The 18,173-nt window shown below is 42.5% G+C and overlaps 1 protein-coding gene across 1 annotated transcript; it reads right to left on the minus strand.

Moving 5' to 3' along the window:
* Window positions 1–12,923: 12,923 nt before the first annotated feature.
* On the minus strand, window positions 12,924–14,256 carry LOC131285335 (uncharacterized). The gene is made up of 3 exons (XM_058314189.1): window positions 14,091–14,256; window positions 13,748–14,026; window positions 12,924–13,666 (listed from the first exon to the last, which is right to left on the minus strand). The coding sequence occupies exons 1-3, from the start codon at window positions 14,254–14,256 to the stop codon at window positions 12,924–12,926; spliced, it is 1,188 nt and encodes a 395-aa protein (XP_058170172.1).
* Window positions 14,257–18,173: the final 3,917 nt, after the last annotated feature.

Below are 18,173 nucleotides of genomic sequence, written 5' to 3' on the forward strand. Positions count from 1 at the left end.
ACCTCCCTTTTCACTTCCTATATAGTATTGAGGCGGAAGTTATTTTTCCACACATTGCACTACTGAATAACATTTACATAGACACACGATGTTTTGTACACTCAGATTTAATTCACACTCGAATCAACAATTCTTTGTAACAACATTAAAAGCTGAAATTGATGAAAAACATTTTGAGTTCATCAATGTCCTGGATTAATCTACTAAATAAATATTTTATCACACACCGTTGTTTAACATATCTGTTTAAATTTATATCTTCTTACCAATGTGTAACGTTTGCCTCTATATATACCAACTTCCATGAGCATCGTGCGAAAGAATCGATTTAAGCGCACCTCCAAACCACACTAGAGCCAAAACGCTCAAACACTCGTTCGCAACTCGAAACAGAAGTGGAAAGAAGTCCTAGTCCTCCCCATGGTTCGCACCGCTCCATCGTTCACAAGTGAAAACCCAGCACGGTTCTGGAGGGCCTTCTGGTTCGGGCTGCGGGAACCGAAAGCCATTATCCGGGAAAGTTTTGCCACCGCCAATATTTATTAGTCATCCCATCCCAGAACGTATCGCCGCCTTTCAGGCTGACAGCTCAGGGAAAGGCACGGGATCTACGGAGAGGCAGAGAGTTCTGTTTCCTCCGATTTTCTTTCCCTTCCCCTCGATTCGCGAACGCAGGTGAGGAGACCTAATGGAAGGTGGGAGGGGAGGACCGGAAGAAAAAAACATGGGTGCGACTTAAGGATTATTTACGATCACATCCCGCAAGCGCAAAAAAAAACCCGCCGTCCCAGGTTTGGGGCCCGAAATCGAATGTTTCGCCAGCGCGCAAACGGTGACACTTTTTTGCGATTATTTTTCTTTTGCCGGCCTTTTAATTCGCTTCTATATTTTATATTTTCACCGTCCCCGCTCTCGGTGGGTGAGTTTTATTTGGCAGCTATTTTGACCTGGCTTGCATCGGGGGTTCGTCTTTCAGGAGGGTGTGGGTGGGTGGTGCAAACACGAGAACCGATCAAGGACAGGTCACGCTTGATGAACGTACCCATAGGATGTTTTTTTTCGAAAACAATTTTGAATAGATTAGTGATAAATAATGTGGAAAACTGTTTCACAAAATTTACAACAGTCCCTTTGCTTTTTGCGCAAAATCAAACAAACCTTTTTCTCACTTGCTCCATTCCAATGTTTATATACAGATTCCACGAAGTCTCAAGCGTAACTTCCATCGGGGTAACACCTGTAAATTGTCCATAGCGCTCCAGCACAATCGAACGGTTCCGTGGCCAGCTTGGAAAACTCTAGTATTTCCCACCACGTTCCAGCCTGCCGAAAGATCCGGCGCATCCCGCCACGCATACCCGCTCGTACCATGGCGGGTCGTTTACGGGTTTTGCGCTGAAACGGTTTTTAACAGCTTCCAAAACGCCACGTTTTCACACCCCTCAGAACGCCAGAACGCCAGCTGTGACAAAGTTGAGGTGCGTACCAGTACCAGGCCCAAACCGTACCCTGTCCGAGTTCTCCGGTACGCAGTGTTTTGCATCGAAACTGTTGGGATTTACGAGGTCCAGGCCGCATTAAAAAACCCGCGACGAACATCGCGGGGATGCCCGAGCGAGCTGTAAATTATTTTTTAATACTGTATTTATTTACATTTTATGGCCATTTGCCGATGGAATGGCGTCGATGCCCGGCGATCTTTTAATATGTTCATCTTCGTTGGTGTTAAAACGGGGAATCACCAAACGGTCAAACAACGGGGAGGGGGGTTTACGTACATTTTAATTAGATTCGTTTTGTTTTGCAAACAAATTAACTTAAATCAACTTTTGTCAGCGCAAAGGAAGTAGATCGGAATAATATCACCGATTTAGCAAAACTCAAACTCGCCATTTTCCAAACGGTGTTGTCTTCCGAAATTATTGAAGCGATTTAAAGTCGTAACAAAAATAAACGAACTTTCGGCGAATGAAACCTATCTGTTTTGTCTTGAGTTCTTCTGGCTCAGAATACCCTTCAACCCATGAAAAGAAAATATTCAACTGCTTGGTTTTTCTCCACCCAACGTTAAAAGAACCTACGTGTGTTCCAAAGACATGTTGAAGTGCTTCATAACACTCCTATGAATAAAAGACCAACCTTCAAACCCACGCTGGACTAATTCTCAACCGTAATGGTATTCCCGTAATGGTTTGTTATGATTTGAGGGAAAGTTTTGATTTCCCCGAACCTGGCAAAAGACTCAAGACGCTCGCCGGGAGGAACACTCACAGAAAGCAGAGTCGCCAAGAAGAGGGCCAAGAAAAACAGTTTTAATGATGTTTATTCCCGACCACCCCCCTCCATCATCGTGTCAAGATGATCGAATCGTGTCACGGTACCGGTTGAGCCGTCGCTCTGTGCTGATGTAAATTTGGTCCCCCGCCCGGTCCCTGTAGGGCGGCATATTAATTGAATCTCTTCCAACCGATTAAAAGCGAGTGACAGTTCGGATTTGCTGCGATCTGCATTCGTTCGGTCGTTCGCTTGGCCGCTGTGTGTCGCACCGTGTGTCACGGCGTCGTCGAAGAGGTGATGAGTTTGGAGCTATAAATCAGAAGACGTGGCACCGAAATTAATTACGCTCACGCCGAGCGATACCACGGCACAGAGCGGCGTCGTTGTCTGTCTTGTCGCGAATGTACTATTTCCGGTGTCGACCTGTATTAGGGGATCCAGGTTTTCTCCCGTGATCGGCATCAATTTAATGGTCTGTGCCAATTAGGAACCGTCAGTCCCATCCACCGCAATGCATCGGGTGATCGGTTACGCACGACGTCGGATCCAGATGAATCGATGACGCTGGTAGCGGGTTCCGTGGTCGCGTGGTACAAGTACACTCCGATTAATGTCATCGATTGTTTGTGGATCGAGAGCGGATCGTTTAAACAGTCGCGCACACTTCCAAACGCGCGATCAATGGCGATAGTCTGGGTATCACCATTCCGTTAGACTGATACTGTTAGCGTTGACATCGAGCGCACTTCGTTCATTGAATCGCACAGCGTTGATCGATTCCGGGGCCATTGTTACATCCATTCTTTTGTCACCGGATGACCTCACCGAAGCGACCATTTGCGAGATCACACTTGTCATCCGCGGGATACACACCTGTAGCGTAAAGCCTCCCCGAGGTTCCATACAGGACACACGGGGCACACACACACAGATACACCGCGTAGGAAAAGCACTCTAGAACGCTTCACACGCCACAACACACACAACATCCATCGAACCGCACCAGGCGGGCACCTCGCCCCATACGGGCTATCAGAACGGGCTGCCGAGGGAATCCGGCGAAGAAGCTGTCCGCTGGCGATCCGAGGCACATTGCGTGCGTCCAGCTCGGTTGCGGCTCGAAGACTGAGAGTTCGACTCTCTCGCAGGATGCGCTTGGTCCCATGGACCGCCACGGAACCACACCGACCCGGCGCGTTGCGATGGCAGGTGAGAAAACCGTTCAAACGGTAACTTTATCACGCTCCCACGGCTCACAACCGCTCACGATTGCTTCTCACGGAGGTTTGCGTACTCCGATTGTTGATTTCAATTCTTTACCCAGAAACGCTCTCTCTTTTCCGACCAACTGTCGGGAAACTTCTCTCCCCGCGGTACGTTCTTATCATGGGGCTGAACAACAACTTGTTGGTGGGAAAATCGACACTCTAGGTTTTCCTCTCACAATCTCTCTCCCAGCATCAGCACGTGCGAAACTGTACGTGTCACGATTTCAAGATTTTACTGCTGAGATGGACCATCGCTATCGCGATTAAATTTATGGGAGACAGAGAGAGAAGCGTACAATTAGAACAGCAATACTCTCAGCACACTAACAACAAATAAAATAGAAAAAAATAGTCGTTGTAGTTCCCCTTGGCAGTGGCTCACTTTCGTACGTCACAAAGTGAGGAACTACTACTCAGCCGTGAGATGAGAAACGATAAGTTTGAATGCACGGGTTTCGCGCGCTCACGCGTGTTTGAATGAGAAACGATAAGCTTTAATGGTTATTCTTTTTATGCTCGGATTACTAAGTTTAGCGAATATGTTTTGCAATAATTCGTAAATTATATAATGCCAAAATTATTTTTGTAAAATGATTACTTTAAAATTCCGTCTGAAACTTATTATGTATTCTGACAAAACAAGTGTTGGGCGACATCAATATATTAAAGTGCGATATGTTTAATAAGTTTAGATCTGTAAAACTGTCTGAAACTAAACCAAACACACATTGATTGTTTGTGGCTCCTGACTCGAAGAGCTTGTCAAGAATCTAAATTAGTTTTTAAAGCAATCTAAATAATTCGTATTGCAATGTAAATTAAGCTATTTCAAATGCTGATGTAATAATTTCGTTTATAAATCTTTTATCATGCCATTGTAAAACAAATGGTTTTGTAATGAAAAATATGCCGGCCTTCAAAGAAACAAACAAACTCTGATGAAAAACCAAGTATCATTTGAAATAATTTCCAAGCAAAAAAACCATCTTCAGCTACACTTTATCAGTTCCAAAGCATCACTTTATTATCGCAGAAGTTCGCAGTCAGTTTCACGGCCAGCACTTGCCGTCATTGTCAAACCGGGACCGTTAGTCTTCGAATTACCCCGGCAGGTGGTTTTAAAAAGCTCAACCCGCGTACCCGGCTGCCGGTTTGTGGTAATAAACAACAAAGTATAGGATACTCAGGACTCGGATTGCTTCAAGTACACCGCCGCCAGCGAATGTGGCTTGCACAAACGGGGAAAAGAAAACTGTAACGAAAAACTCTCCGCGCGCTTCTTTTACACTTCGGCAAAATTGTCTGGCGAGTCGGGTGAACCGCAGAGAACTGCACGGATGCGGATGGAACGCTTCTTGATTGCTGGAGGAAAAAACAACGAGCTGTTTTCCTAGCGGTAGATTGTGCGGCAGCCTGAACAACTCATCATCATCATCCTTCAACAAAAACAGGAATCGAGTGTATAAACTTTTTCCCACAAAGTCCTCGCCACAACTGGCAAACAGTACACGAGTCAGGCAAAGCCGGGCAAAAAAGGGCTCACAAATGTGCAACATTCTCCACCAGTAGGGCAGTAGAAGCGTTCCGGAGTCGGAACTCCGTCAAGCACTGCATCGGTTGCTCCGGACCCTGCTAATCCGGGTTCTTGTTTTTAATTACACCACGGCAGGGAAAATACTCGAGACACTCGAAGGCAAAACTCGTGCCTACTTTACCGTCCATTCATTCACATTGCACGTTCGTGACGTTATCTACACGTGTTCCACGCGAAAGTTTCCGTACTTTCACTAAGTTCCGGTGTTCCGACTTTTCCCGGAATGCCATCTGACTTTGTGGAAGCCGGGCAACCGCAAGTGGCATGCTTCGTTTTCGGCAAGATCGAGCTATTTTTCCAAGAAAGTCTTTTACTTTATTTGTCAGGATCGAGCAACCGATGAAGGAAAGTAGTTCAAAACTTAAGACACCTATACGGTCGGTACAGAAAAGTTTATCGAAATTATTTCCTCATTCCAAACCCACTGGATTGTTTCATTTCATAAGTAATTTGGGTTTAATTCCATCCACTTCCTGTTTGCTTTTCCGCTCAATTTAAATTAAACAATGTACTCGAATAGCAACTACGGACATTGGAGATGACATCGATTGTTTTCAAGCGCCGTTCCGAATGCACTTGTCCTCCAAACAAACAAATGCAAGCGAAAGCGCTTCCTCCCGACATGTATGCCATTCGAAAACGGGTTCGTTTCAAAGTTTCAGTTTTATTGGTTTCTCCCCGCACTCGGGGTAATCAAATACTTGCCGTCCATGTCTAATATCCGGACGGTTGGAGGGTTCGAAACTATAGCGCACCAACCGCACAGCATCCTCCAACCGGTACACACTCCTCACAAGCGATGCAACAGGAAGGCTAGAACGCTCAAGGTTCGTTGCGAAAACTTTTGCTTCCTCTCTCTCTCGTCGATCGAAAAGGAATCGAATTACTTATAGCTTCGCAAACCCTGGTCTCGAGTAGAGATAGCATAGTCGCCAGCTGGGCCGATGCAATGCGGGGAGGAGTTGGAAGCACAGGGAAACTTGCAAACAAGGATGTCAACTAGCGTCCAGCTAGTGGATGTTGGGGCGAACACCTTCGGCAAACGGGAAACATTCGTAGCATTCGAAGATAGCGACACCCTTTGCTGGAATGCAGTCGTAGCAAAGTTGGAGATTGTTGTGGAGAAAAATAAAATGGAGGGGAGGTGGGAATGTAACACTGGCATACGGGGCAGCGGAAAAAGCAGCTGAAACTCATCGCAAACTACAGGGTGGCATCGTAGAAGTGATACACTTATTCGAGCGGTTTCTGCCAAACCACTGTACCCAGTGTGTTAAACAAATGGGTATATTTCGACAGATTTACTTGTTTACTATTTATGTCCAAAACGTACACTCAGTGTTCAGTTCAGTTTTCTAGTAACTACAATGAATTCAAGTCGCGAGCAAGTAAAAATTTTGCATATGCAAGGTTTGACAAACATTCAGATTTGGCAGAAACTGTCTCATCTCAATTTAAGTCGATTATTTGTCTACCGGACCATCAAGCGATACGAGGAGACAGGGACAGTTGTTCCAAAGAAGAAAATGGGTAAAAACCGGAGTGTCCGGATTCCAGCGGTGATTAAAGCGGTAAAGGAACGTGTCCGGCGGAATCCAGCTCGCTCGGGAAAAAAATGGCGCGTGACATGAACATGAGTCACTTTGCCAGGCAATGCATTTTGAAAAAGGACCTTGGTTACGAAGCCTTTAAAAAGCAGAAAATTCACGGCTTAACCTCCAACAATATTGCCGACAGGGTTACCAGATCTCGCTTGCTACTGAAGACGCACGCAGGCCACAACATCATCTTTTCGGATGAAAAACTGTTCACTCTGGAGGCTCCCTTAAATAAGCAGAATGATCGAGTCTATGGAGCATCTATTCGGGATATACCAGCCGATAAAAGAGCAGTCGAGCGGTATCAAAATACGTCAGCGGTTATGGTTTGGAGAGCTATCTCGACCAAAGGGAAGTTGCCGTTGTTATTTATCGACAAAGGCGTGAAGATAAACAAGGAGTAATATTAAGAACACGTTCTCTAAGGCCACTTGAAACCATACGCTATGAAGCTTTTTGGCAAAGACAGCTTTTGCTTCCAACAGGATTCAGCTCCATCCCATAAAGCTTCAATCGTTCAGGAGTGGTGCAAGGAACATTTGCCATGTTTCATCAACGCATCGGAATGGCCTGCTGCCTCTCCAGATTTGAATCCGTTGGACTTCAGCATATGGGGATACATGCTTGGGAAGTTAGGCGACGTCAAACGTTTGAATTTGGCCGGATTCAAGAGACGGTTGCAAAAGATATGGGAAGAAATGTCGGATGAAGTTGTGCGTGCGGCCTTCAACGACTTCCAAAAGCGTCTACGGGCCGTTATCAAGTTCATAGGTGAAAGATTTGAAATAAATTGAGTCAAATGCAAGTTAAGTAGTAATAGAAGTTATTTAAATCAATTTCGAAGAGATATCGTACCTGGTTTCAATTTTATCACATAAACAAAGTGTATCACTTCTACGATGCCACCCTGTATTGGCGACGGCGAGATTGCTTCGGGTACATTAGAGGCATGGCCACAAACGCTGGTACGAAAGTTGATGTAATTGATTTCAAAATTTATACAAGCAACATAAACCACCATTAGCGAGAAGGGAAGAGTGTTGTAGAGGTGAAGGGAGGGTGGAAAAAACACATGGGACAGTGTGGAGTCGCATGGCAATCGCCTTGCGGTTGTAAAGAAACCCAACCAGACCCGTAAGCGACAAGGAAAGCCAACTCAAAAAGGTCGATAATGGATTTGTGGTTTTCGGATCAGAGCCACACACTTCTACCGGGCGTGACGGGAGATCGGGGTGAGGAACATCGACTTGCGACAGTGTTGCCAGCAAAAAGTCAACCCTTGCGTAACCACGATACCAATCGAACGTGGCAGGAGCTGCCGGAGGGAAGGGGGGTGGCGAAAACTGGAGTCGACATAGCCACGGTGGTGCTTTAGGATAACGTGCTTTTCTTTGCTTTTCTTTGCCCCGCTTTACAACCGATAGCGACATGACAGCTTCAGCCAGCGTGGTACTAAAAGTTACGCCGAAGTTAAATCGAAGGTCAAGCGGTACGATGGCGTTCCGGTGCAATTTTATCGGACAGCGCACGACACGCCGGGCGAGTGATTTCATTAGATGGTGCGCGCAAAAATATAAATGACAGCTGCACCAGCGCCGCAACCGAATGGTGCGAAAAATTAATTTTAAACTGCAGATGATGCTGACGTTCGGTGATAACTTTTCGATTTAATGGATAATAAAGTTATCGCACGATAAATACCAAAGCAGGGCACTGGAAAGCGGTCAGTACAGTGTTATTGAAGCTAGATTACTGCGTGTCCTGGGAAGATGGATGACATCATCAACCCGATTATCGTAAGTGACTGAAATCATCGTAAAGTTTACAACCGAGCATCAAATCTATCCTAACACCTTCATTGCCAAACAATTATTCACTCCATTAAGTTTGAATGGTGAGAAGAAAATGTTTGATGCAACCTTCTTATAAAGCAAGGTCACGTTTAAAACTTTTCATGAGTTAAATAGTACTTTCTATAAAATCAAATGAAATAAAATTTCATAAACGATTTTATGAAAATATAACACTAAAAAACTAAAATATGAAAATATAACACTAAAAAAAACTGACATTTTTATTTTCATCATGATGTTTGATGAAATCGACTTTGCAGAAAGAAATCAACTTAACATTTTATAGGATAACATAATTAGTTAAAGCAAAATAGCTCTAACCGTTACGAATTTATTTGGCATGGTATTTGAAAATATTTGTTACTAAAAGATCGCTTAGTTCATATTAATTAATGCCATTAATGAAATATTTAACCTTCATTAATTTTAAATGACCAAATGCATTGGCAATGGAAATAGATGGACATTAGCAAATTAAAATTCCAATTTAACTCATGCTACAATGGAAGGTTAAATGGAAAGTAAACGTAAAAAATATATTTGTGGATGAACATCATGTTGATCGTATATCGGAAATAGAATAACATGAATCGAAATAGGTAACATCAACAATTCGCAATATTCAGAAGGTATTGCTCAGAGAACAACTCCGAGTTGCTCACTACTTATGCTACTAAAGTAGATCGAACATAAGACATATCGAACGAGAAGAAAGCTCTTTCCAAGATCCTTGAATGATATTTAGATAGCATTTACCATATTAATTACTATCGCTTCATACAATTAAATAAGATTAGAACACCATCGATAACGTGCTTAAAAATAAATCCAATGCATTAAAAACAGATTCAATACTGGTTATTTTGTGGCTAAAGTTGGAAAGTTTATAGTTCTAGAAAGTGTACTTTATGCTTGTTGAAATTGCAACAGTTCGTAGGAATTATTTTTCCGGAATTAGTTCATGAAGAGCTAATTCATTCATGAAGTCCCTTACACTAGCAGATGCTACATCCCAGAGCATAACTCGCCACGACATTCGGTTACAAGAGTTTAACTTTTCAACGCACCAATGATTGCCCAATTAGAGTTGTAGTCTAATTCAACCTACATTTTCCTACCCTCCCCCCGATCCGTCCAACCCATAAACGCCCAACAAGGGTAACCTACGACGGTGTAAGCATTCACCTCGCACCACCGCAAGAACACTAAAACCACAGCCCAGAAACCGCAAAACCGTACTAGCGTGCGTCGTAAATGGGTCCCTTGAGCCCCTTTTCTCGACCGGGCGGTTTTTCACTGTTCTTCCCCCAAACCCTCCACCCCAGCAGCGTTTCTAAATGAGGCCAAATTTATCGTTGTTCATAGAATTGTCGTTAATTATAGACACTTTTTGCTTTCGGGCTTTATCGGGGAGCTGGCGTGTCGCTGTCTTGGGACGCGGAGGATGGCTTCAGGTATCATGCTGATGATTAGAACGACACCAGCCCATGCCGACGCATCTGGTCCTGGGGAGCGACGGTTTTGGGGCAGCCTTTTTGAACACAAGTTCAACGTCCCGGTTGAGACATAAAGTTTAGTTTTACAGCAAAACCAACTTTCCAACGGGGTGACATTGTGTTCCCCGCGGACGAACGGAAAAATATTGATCGTCCTTTTGGTGGTGGCGATTAGCAAACACCTGCTCCGATGGAAATCTATGGATCCTAGCTGCCATTTACAAAGGCAATAAAATTTAATCTGGGTGGACTAAATTACCAGCAGAAACATTCAATATTTCATTCACTGGGGATTTCTGAATTATGTACCTGGAAAATGTATTATTAGATGTGTATGATATTTCTGTATTATTAATATAGTAGTGCGAATCAAGAAAATTTGAAAAGAATTATTTCTGCACCAGTGGTCCTATTAATTTGGATTAAATCGATAGATTTTATACATTTCATAGAGATAAAAATAGTTTTACAACGAGTGTTACAAGCAACGAATTTTCATTTCCATCAGTTCTGATTTAATCTTTAGTTTCAAACATCCATCAATAACTGGGTATGCAATATCACGCCCCAATCAGATTACGATGGAATCCACACCTAAGCCATTGCGCTCCGATGAAAACGCAAAGGCAACTCCCAGAAGGGATCGTCCTTTTGTGCTACCGGATCCGAGCCCTGGGAGTCAGCCCACCGACAAATAATTTTCCACTACCGTTTTATGCAGAAGCTCACAGTACGTTTTTTCTCTACTTTTAACCACGAACGTCATAATGTATCCCTTGCTACTCTGGAAACACTGCGGCTTTTCTATAAATCTGTAGCTGACGAAGGATGAATGAAAAATATCGGATATAAAATGCGAAGAAACGAAGAATTCGATACTTGAATATCTGACTGGCGTCAAGCTCGGTGTCGATTTCATATCCTTTGGGAAATCTGTACTAGTTATGACGTGACAAAGAATTTCTTTTCCCGTCTTTGTCTTCAGAGCACTTTTTGCAAAGATATTTTAGTCACCTAAGCTCGTGAATCTAAACAGAGTTTGATAGTATGATAAACTGGTGCGATTTTTCGCTCAATTTTAGGACTAAACTTGATTTCAACAGGACCAACCGCTTAACAACATCTACTGCATGCTTTTACACAGTTAGTGGCTTCGTTAACCTTACATTTTTTCTAACCAACTTCCCAACATCCGAAAACATTATGTGATTATTCTTATTTAACAACTTTATTTCAAGTTGTTCCTGCGGTTGTTTTTCTTGAAATCAAACAAAATCAGATTCTTCATTGAAGGATACGTTAGACCGGGAGAGTCTTTAGATGGAACATAAATCACGTAAAGTTTTCTGACATCAACAAGGTATCAACTGAAGTGAACTTTATGAAAAATCCCTGATGGAGGCGTTTTGCTTAGGTAAAAACATGGACAGTTAAAATGTAGTGTACTTCGTTGAATCTTATCTGCACATGTTCAGTTAAGTCTACGTATTTCGACGGTGTTTGATAGGCTTGCAATTTTAATGAATGAATTGAACAGAACAATTTTATAATACGCCTACAACTAAGCTCCTTTGCCATGTTTATCGCAATTGATATTGACGAACGGAACTCATTGCTCGTAAAGAGTTGCTATGTTAGCAGCTTACTCTCCATTTTCTCAACAATAAAGTTTGTTAGTATCACATCAACCTCATTGTTAGCGTAATAAAACTGCATCATATTTTTAATTGCGGGTCGTCTCCATGAATACCATTGTGATAAGAATACTGTTTTTCAAATGCATCATTCTCCGAGCTGAAATAATAGAATATTTCTCGGCTTTCAATTATACACAAATGAACAGATGTTTTATGCCATAACCCTTAAACCTGCCATCCTATGAGGAAAAATACTCCAACAAGCTTAGCAGCCAATTAGAAATACAATGGCAACCGTTCTTAGGCTGAACAGTTTGATGCTCTGCCATGGAATGCTGTTATTCTATTGCTAAAGATTGTTTCAGGGTTTCTTTATGAATTTTTAGGGGTTGTTGGACCCCCAGAGGACAGTTGATGTTTGTCTAGTTTTCAATCGATTGAGTTTATAATACTCTTTTAAGCATTTGATTACACTTCTTCTTAATCCGTCACTTATTAAACGTCAAAACGAGTAGCTTTGGTAGTGCTGTCAAGAGTTTCCTACCAGTTTCCTACGAGTTTCCCGTCTGATGCGGGAACCGAGTTTGTTAGTTTGTCAGGGGAGTGTGCGCTATGTGGAGATGAACAGTGACACATATCAGCACTGATCTGGAGGATCGTATTACAAAGCGTTAGTGGCCAACCAACTTGACCGGGTTACGAGTTGAGCTCAGCGGAAGAAACATTGTTGATCACGGAAATGATGACAAATTGCAACGTCTCGGCTCTCCGAATGTGTTACATACTCAAAATGGGATTTTTTAAAATTGATTTTGTTTATTTATTTGGTTGTTTATAAGAAATGTTGCTTACCGTCTTGAGCTGATGAAACTATTTTAATTATCCGATGCGTTTTGCTGCGAATGCTACAGTATCTCATTTGTGGTATCTGACAAACTTTAACAATTACAAACGTCTGCATTTTTATTAGCCGTTCTTTACTCGTTCTTCCTTATTGCTTCCTTTACAATCGTGTGTAGCTGACTGAAATGATTATAAAGTCATTCAACGCTACTACGAATTATTGGTGCCAATCTTGGTTGATAAGCATCTACATTTTGAGATAAACGAATTCTCAGACAGAACCATCAACGTGTTTATAAATGCATGATTATAAATGCGTGTTTATAAATGCACCGGATCTGGAGCCGGCTCCAAAATTTACCGGAGTTCGTCATGGACGGGTCTGGTTGCGGAGCCGATGTCCTCATCATACCTTAACACGTAAGCAGCATCAGCTTCGGCAGGAATGCTGGGGATGTGCGCACGCAGATCAGCAACGGTGCAGCAGTAGGTGTAGCCTAGCTCAAATTTACGATAGTTCGGGTTGGACCAGCCGTACTGATTGCAAACGTCCTCGCACAGCATCTCCCAGGGTTTTATCTTGCGGAACGGATCGTTGAGGCTGACCAGCGCAATCGCGGCGTCCTTACTCTTCGATTTGATGACCTTCCAGTACCACTTCGGCGCCGGGATTCTGCCAGCCGCGAGTGTGATCGTCTTCCACCATCCGTCGACGCCCGGTAGCGTTAGGACACCATGCACCCCGGTGAAGATCAGCACCTTCTCGTTAAGCCGGCCAGATACGGTACGTGCGGCGTTCTCCACCTCCACCCAGTTGCCCCCATTAGTGGCCTGCCACTGAGGTGCCACGTTGACGAAGAAGTAGGTGGCCCACCTCCAAGGCCTAAAGATACCGTCTGCATCGGGAGTCAGATGGCCACGGGACAGGTAGGATTTGTCGGTGCTGAAGTATTGCGCCTGAACCTCTGATCCAAGCAGCTGCGTGAAAAGATCGAACTGTCCACCTTGGTCGTAGGCGGTTGCCGGTGAAAGGTCCGGTGGCACTTGGGCAGCCTTGAACGCCGGTCGTTTCTTGTCTTTCTTTGTGACAGGGACTTTATCTGCCGAGATGCGGAACACGTCATTTGAAAACTGCCATTTGTACCAACTCCTCGTGTAAGATTCCCAATTTTGTTACCTACTGTTAATAGCACCACCAGCGATCACATGGAAAGTGTAGATTACGGAAGCCGTTTGCATGTTATAACACGACAGAAAGTACGTCACAAAATCGACCGTATCCACCTGGAATCCCACGTTCAGCAAAGTACCACCACCACCACAGTCCTGACCAGTGTTCTGCACACTACCCGTCGGCCGGCTCTGGCATTTAATGTCGGCAATGTCCACATGTTCAGTCAGGTCGCCAAGTCTAAAAGTCGTACCGGACACGCAGGTAATGGTCGACTTAGGCCTTCCAGCTGCGAAAGGAGAATTCGATTTCAGAGACCCAAGGGGTCATACAACAAGCGTAACGTTACTCACTTTTGACAATAATATTTTTCCCATCATCTCCCGGACAAGCGATGGGCGTCGACTCCCATTCGTCCCACTTCAAAGCCGGTCCATCCGGGATCCACAGTTGATTGTTGGGGCGCAGGAACAGAGGTTCCTGGTCGCTCAGGCCCGTTTTTATATCTACTACACACATTGCATCACCATCTGAAGATGAATTTGAGAAAATTGCCACTGCAATGAAATAAAATTAGACAACTTATTTCATTGCTTTCGTCTATCGAGCTGGAAATATGGAATAATTTCAATGATCTAAACTTGGTGGTTGAGTAACGAAAGTTTTATTGCAATTTTGTGATGACATTTCTGAATTGACAATACCAACAATGTCTAGTGTTTGAAGAGTTATTGAAACAGCCGTTAAATTTATTTTCAGCGATGCTGAGCCACCGACAAAGCAAGAAGTAATTCGAAACGTCTCGTTTTCTAGCAATAGAAACCAACTACACAAACACAATACGATACTTATTCTAATTTGTACATTTATTTTGTCAACAATAACACCATTCCCCATGAAACAGAGTGACAGTTGATTGCAATATTGCACCCGTGTACCTGTGCATGTTGACATAAATTTTTCAAGATGAGAAATGACGTTTCGTTGCAAGAACTAGAAAATTTCTTTTACATGAAACTTGCATCCGTCTATTAGCAGCTTAAGATGTGCAACTCGCGTTTTAGCTGTGGAGTCTACAAAGACTATCGAAAACTTACCGACCAACGCGGCAACGCCCGCAACGATGGCCCCCAAGACTCCTGCACCCATCTTTAGGACCACACTCCCAGGGCTGATGGAAGTTGGTACGTTGTGAACTAACTCTGAACGACGCAGACCGCACTGCAGTCAGCTGGACAATTGACGATACCCGTTGGTCTCCGCAGGCTTTAATAGTCTGCCTTTTTCACTGTTAATCTTTCCAACAGAACGTTATCAACCTGACCCCCCTTGGCCTGACCAGTTCCACGAAGCGCCCGATCTGATCACAGTTATACGCACTTTCACAAACTGTGTCAAGGACGTGATCACAGTTCTTGATCTGATCACAGCTATACGCAGTTCTTCAAACTGATAGCAACGCTGTGATCGCAGTACCACGAAGAGCCCGACGAAGGCTGCACCGAGCAGCCGTTTTGCAACTAGTGCAACACCTGGCAGCGTCCCAGTCATCGCTGCTCGACCCTAGCGAAGGGTAATAATCCACTTCGGTATCGATGAAATCATCTGGCAGTCGCCGGGAGCCTCATCATGATGCCATCGACCCACAGGACGTGACCCACACAACACATATGCATGTAAATCGAATATCAACTTGAAATAATCGTACTTCTATGCAATATGATTGAATCGTAAATGATGCTAAAATAATGCCTATACGTACAAAAGTGGAGGCGCTAACCGTACATTGTTCAAAATGTATATGTTTAGTCGTATATTTTCTAAGTCGGCATCATATACGACTTACGATATACATCAGCCGGACATTGCTCGTTTATCACGTATATCTATCGGCACTCATGGGCCGATTTTTCTAACCGGCGCTACCGCTCGGCTGTCGCGGACACCCTGGATGATGCCTCCATTAATTAAACAAACAAGTAAAAAATCAAATAAGAACTCAACACAATACAACGAAGGCTTTGTTCTGTATTTCATAAATGAATGTTATATCTTATTTTCAATGAAAGAACTACAATTGTTTTCTATGTGCTTGTCTATGATCTTGTCTCAAGTTTCGAGCCCGCCTTTTCGGGGTTTTACTGGTTTTTGTTCTATTTTAAACCCGATTCTATAGGATACACCTATTGATTCCATAGTTCATGGTGGAAGGTCTTGCCATACTTTATTTAGTTAAATTGTACTTTATAAAGTTACTCAATTTAATATGACGCAAAGTTAACGATTTGAGGTTTCTTTACGCCGCTATCCGTTGGAGAAATAAAGCGGTCATCCTAGTGTGGGATCTTGATGATTAGGATTCCATTTAAGAAACATAACAAATTAAACTAGTCAAACGAGGGAATCAAATTCATAAAGCATGACCATAACTAAATTGAACCAAGGAAAGCGCGCTACTGTGGCGCCTCTAGTGGCGTCAGCCGAAAACTAATATTTTTAGTAGTATAAGTAAATAGTAACAACGAAGTTGTGAAAGTTTCAGACCTTTACTATTGTTTTTCGCTAAATGCCATATAATTGAAATTGAACGACCAAAAATGAATCCGCACAAATAACTGGAGCGTCGGTGGACAGATTGACAAGGCCTGGAATCCATAATAAAAGCAAAGAAAAATTAAAAATTATTTTTCTTTTGTACAGTTATACATAAGGTTTGTTATAAAAATAGGTATTTACTATTTACGTGTTCCCTGTTCCTATAAATTCACATACTTTTTTTTGCTGATTTTTCGACCTGCCATTATTCCAAGGTTGTCTTGGAGTGGTACTGGGCCAATAAGATCCACTTGGTACCAAAATCAAATTTCCCAGAGTTTCGCCCCATCGAAAAACTCTGGGCAATCACAAAACTTCATTTTAGACGAAGTGTTGGAACAGTTAGAGATGTTCTTGGCAAAAAGAAGTGAACGGAGGTTGCGAAAACGGTGTCCCTTTCCACGATGCGGGCGCTAATGCAGGAACCAAAAAACAAAATACATGAATTTATGAGAACAGGGAACACGTAAACAGTTTTACGTGCTAAAACTATTTTTATAACAAACCTTATATAAAACTGTACCAAAGAAAAATACTAATCATTTTTGTATTTCGTTTTTTAATAGGTTCCCGACCTATTCAATTTGCTCAATTGCCTTGGAGCTCCAGTGATTTGTGCGGATTCATTTTTGGTCGTTCAATTTCCATTGTACGGTATTTCGCGAAAAAAATAGTAGAGGTCTGAAAGTTTCACAACTTTATTGTTACTATTTACTAATACTACTAAAAATATTAGTTTGCGGCTGACGCCACTAGAGACGCCACAGTAGCGCGCTTTCCTTGGTTCAATTTAGTTATGGTCATGTTTTAGATGTCATTCTTAAATTTTTGAAAATAAATAAATTATTATGGGTATTTGTGAAAATACAAGTTAAATTGAGCAGCATATTTTTCCCGTTGATTGAATGAATGAATGAAAGAAAACGTGATTCCAATAAACAGTATTGAGTATAATGGAATTGCAAGCACCACAAACTAATCTAGAGATTAGTGAATTGGTGAATTGTACAAACTGATTCATGAATTGTACAAAGAATCTTCAAGGTGCTCCAATTTAAGTAATGTTAAAGTAAAAATAAAATACATACAAGATACTTCAGGCGTTATTTTTCACAACTCCCCCTTGAACAGTTTATTAATTAATTATTTTCTGAAGAGTTCAATCAACTTCTGCCAGATCACTTAGCTTGAACTTGTTTCATCGTATATTTGAGGTATTTTATGTTATGTAGGTTGTAAAGTTTTTGTATAATCATGCATAAACAATTGTTAAAATATTTTCGATACACACTATTAGTTAACAAAACTTAAATATTACAAAAATTAGTGTGACACGCAGGTTAGTACCTTAAAGGGTGTCCCAGAAAGTATAAGCACGATTTCTAAATTACGTTTCTGGAAAACGGATAACGCCAAACAGTTGATTCTTCGGGTGTTTGATTGTTTACATTCAAACCTACTAGAAAGTGCATCCAAACTATTTTTTCAACCGTTTCTGTTAAAATGCGAGGCATTTCCGTCAAAAAGAGCAAAAGCGTTCTGCACAAATGGTGTTCGACTCCTTACATTTCGCTAAGGAAATTGGCGAAATCGGTAGGTGTGAGTATCGGAGCCGTACGAACCGCCATCCAAAAGTTTCGGGAGGAATCCAGCTTCGAGGATACGCTTAAAAGTGGTCAAAAACCTGGTCCTATCGACCAACAGTTGGAAAGAGCAAAAGCAATCAAGCAAAAAAAGGAAAGTTCCATTCGCGATGTGGCTCAACAAATGGGTACGTTAAAAAGTAACGTCCAATGAGACAAGGCAAGATTGAATTTAAAATCGTACAAAATCCAAACGAA

The sequence above is a fragment of the Anopheles ziemanni genome, chromosome 3 (genome assembly GCF_943734765.1).
Source record: "Anopheles ziemanni chromosome 3, idAnoZiCoDA_A2_x.2, whole genome shotgun sequence".
Taxonomy (NCBI): domain Eukaryota; kingdom Metazoa; phylum Arthropoda; class Insecta; order Diptera; family Culicidae; genus Anopheles; species Anopheles ziemanni.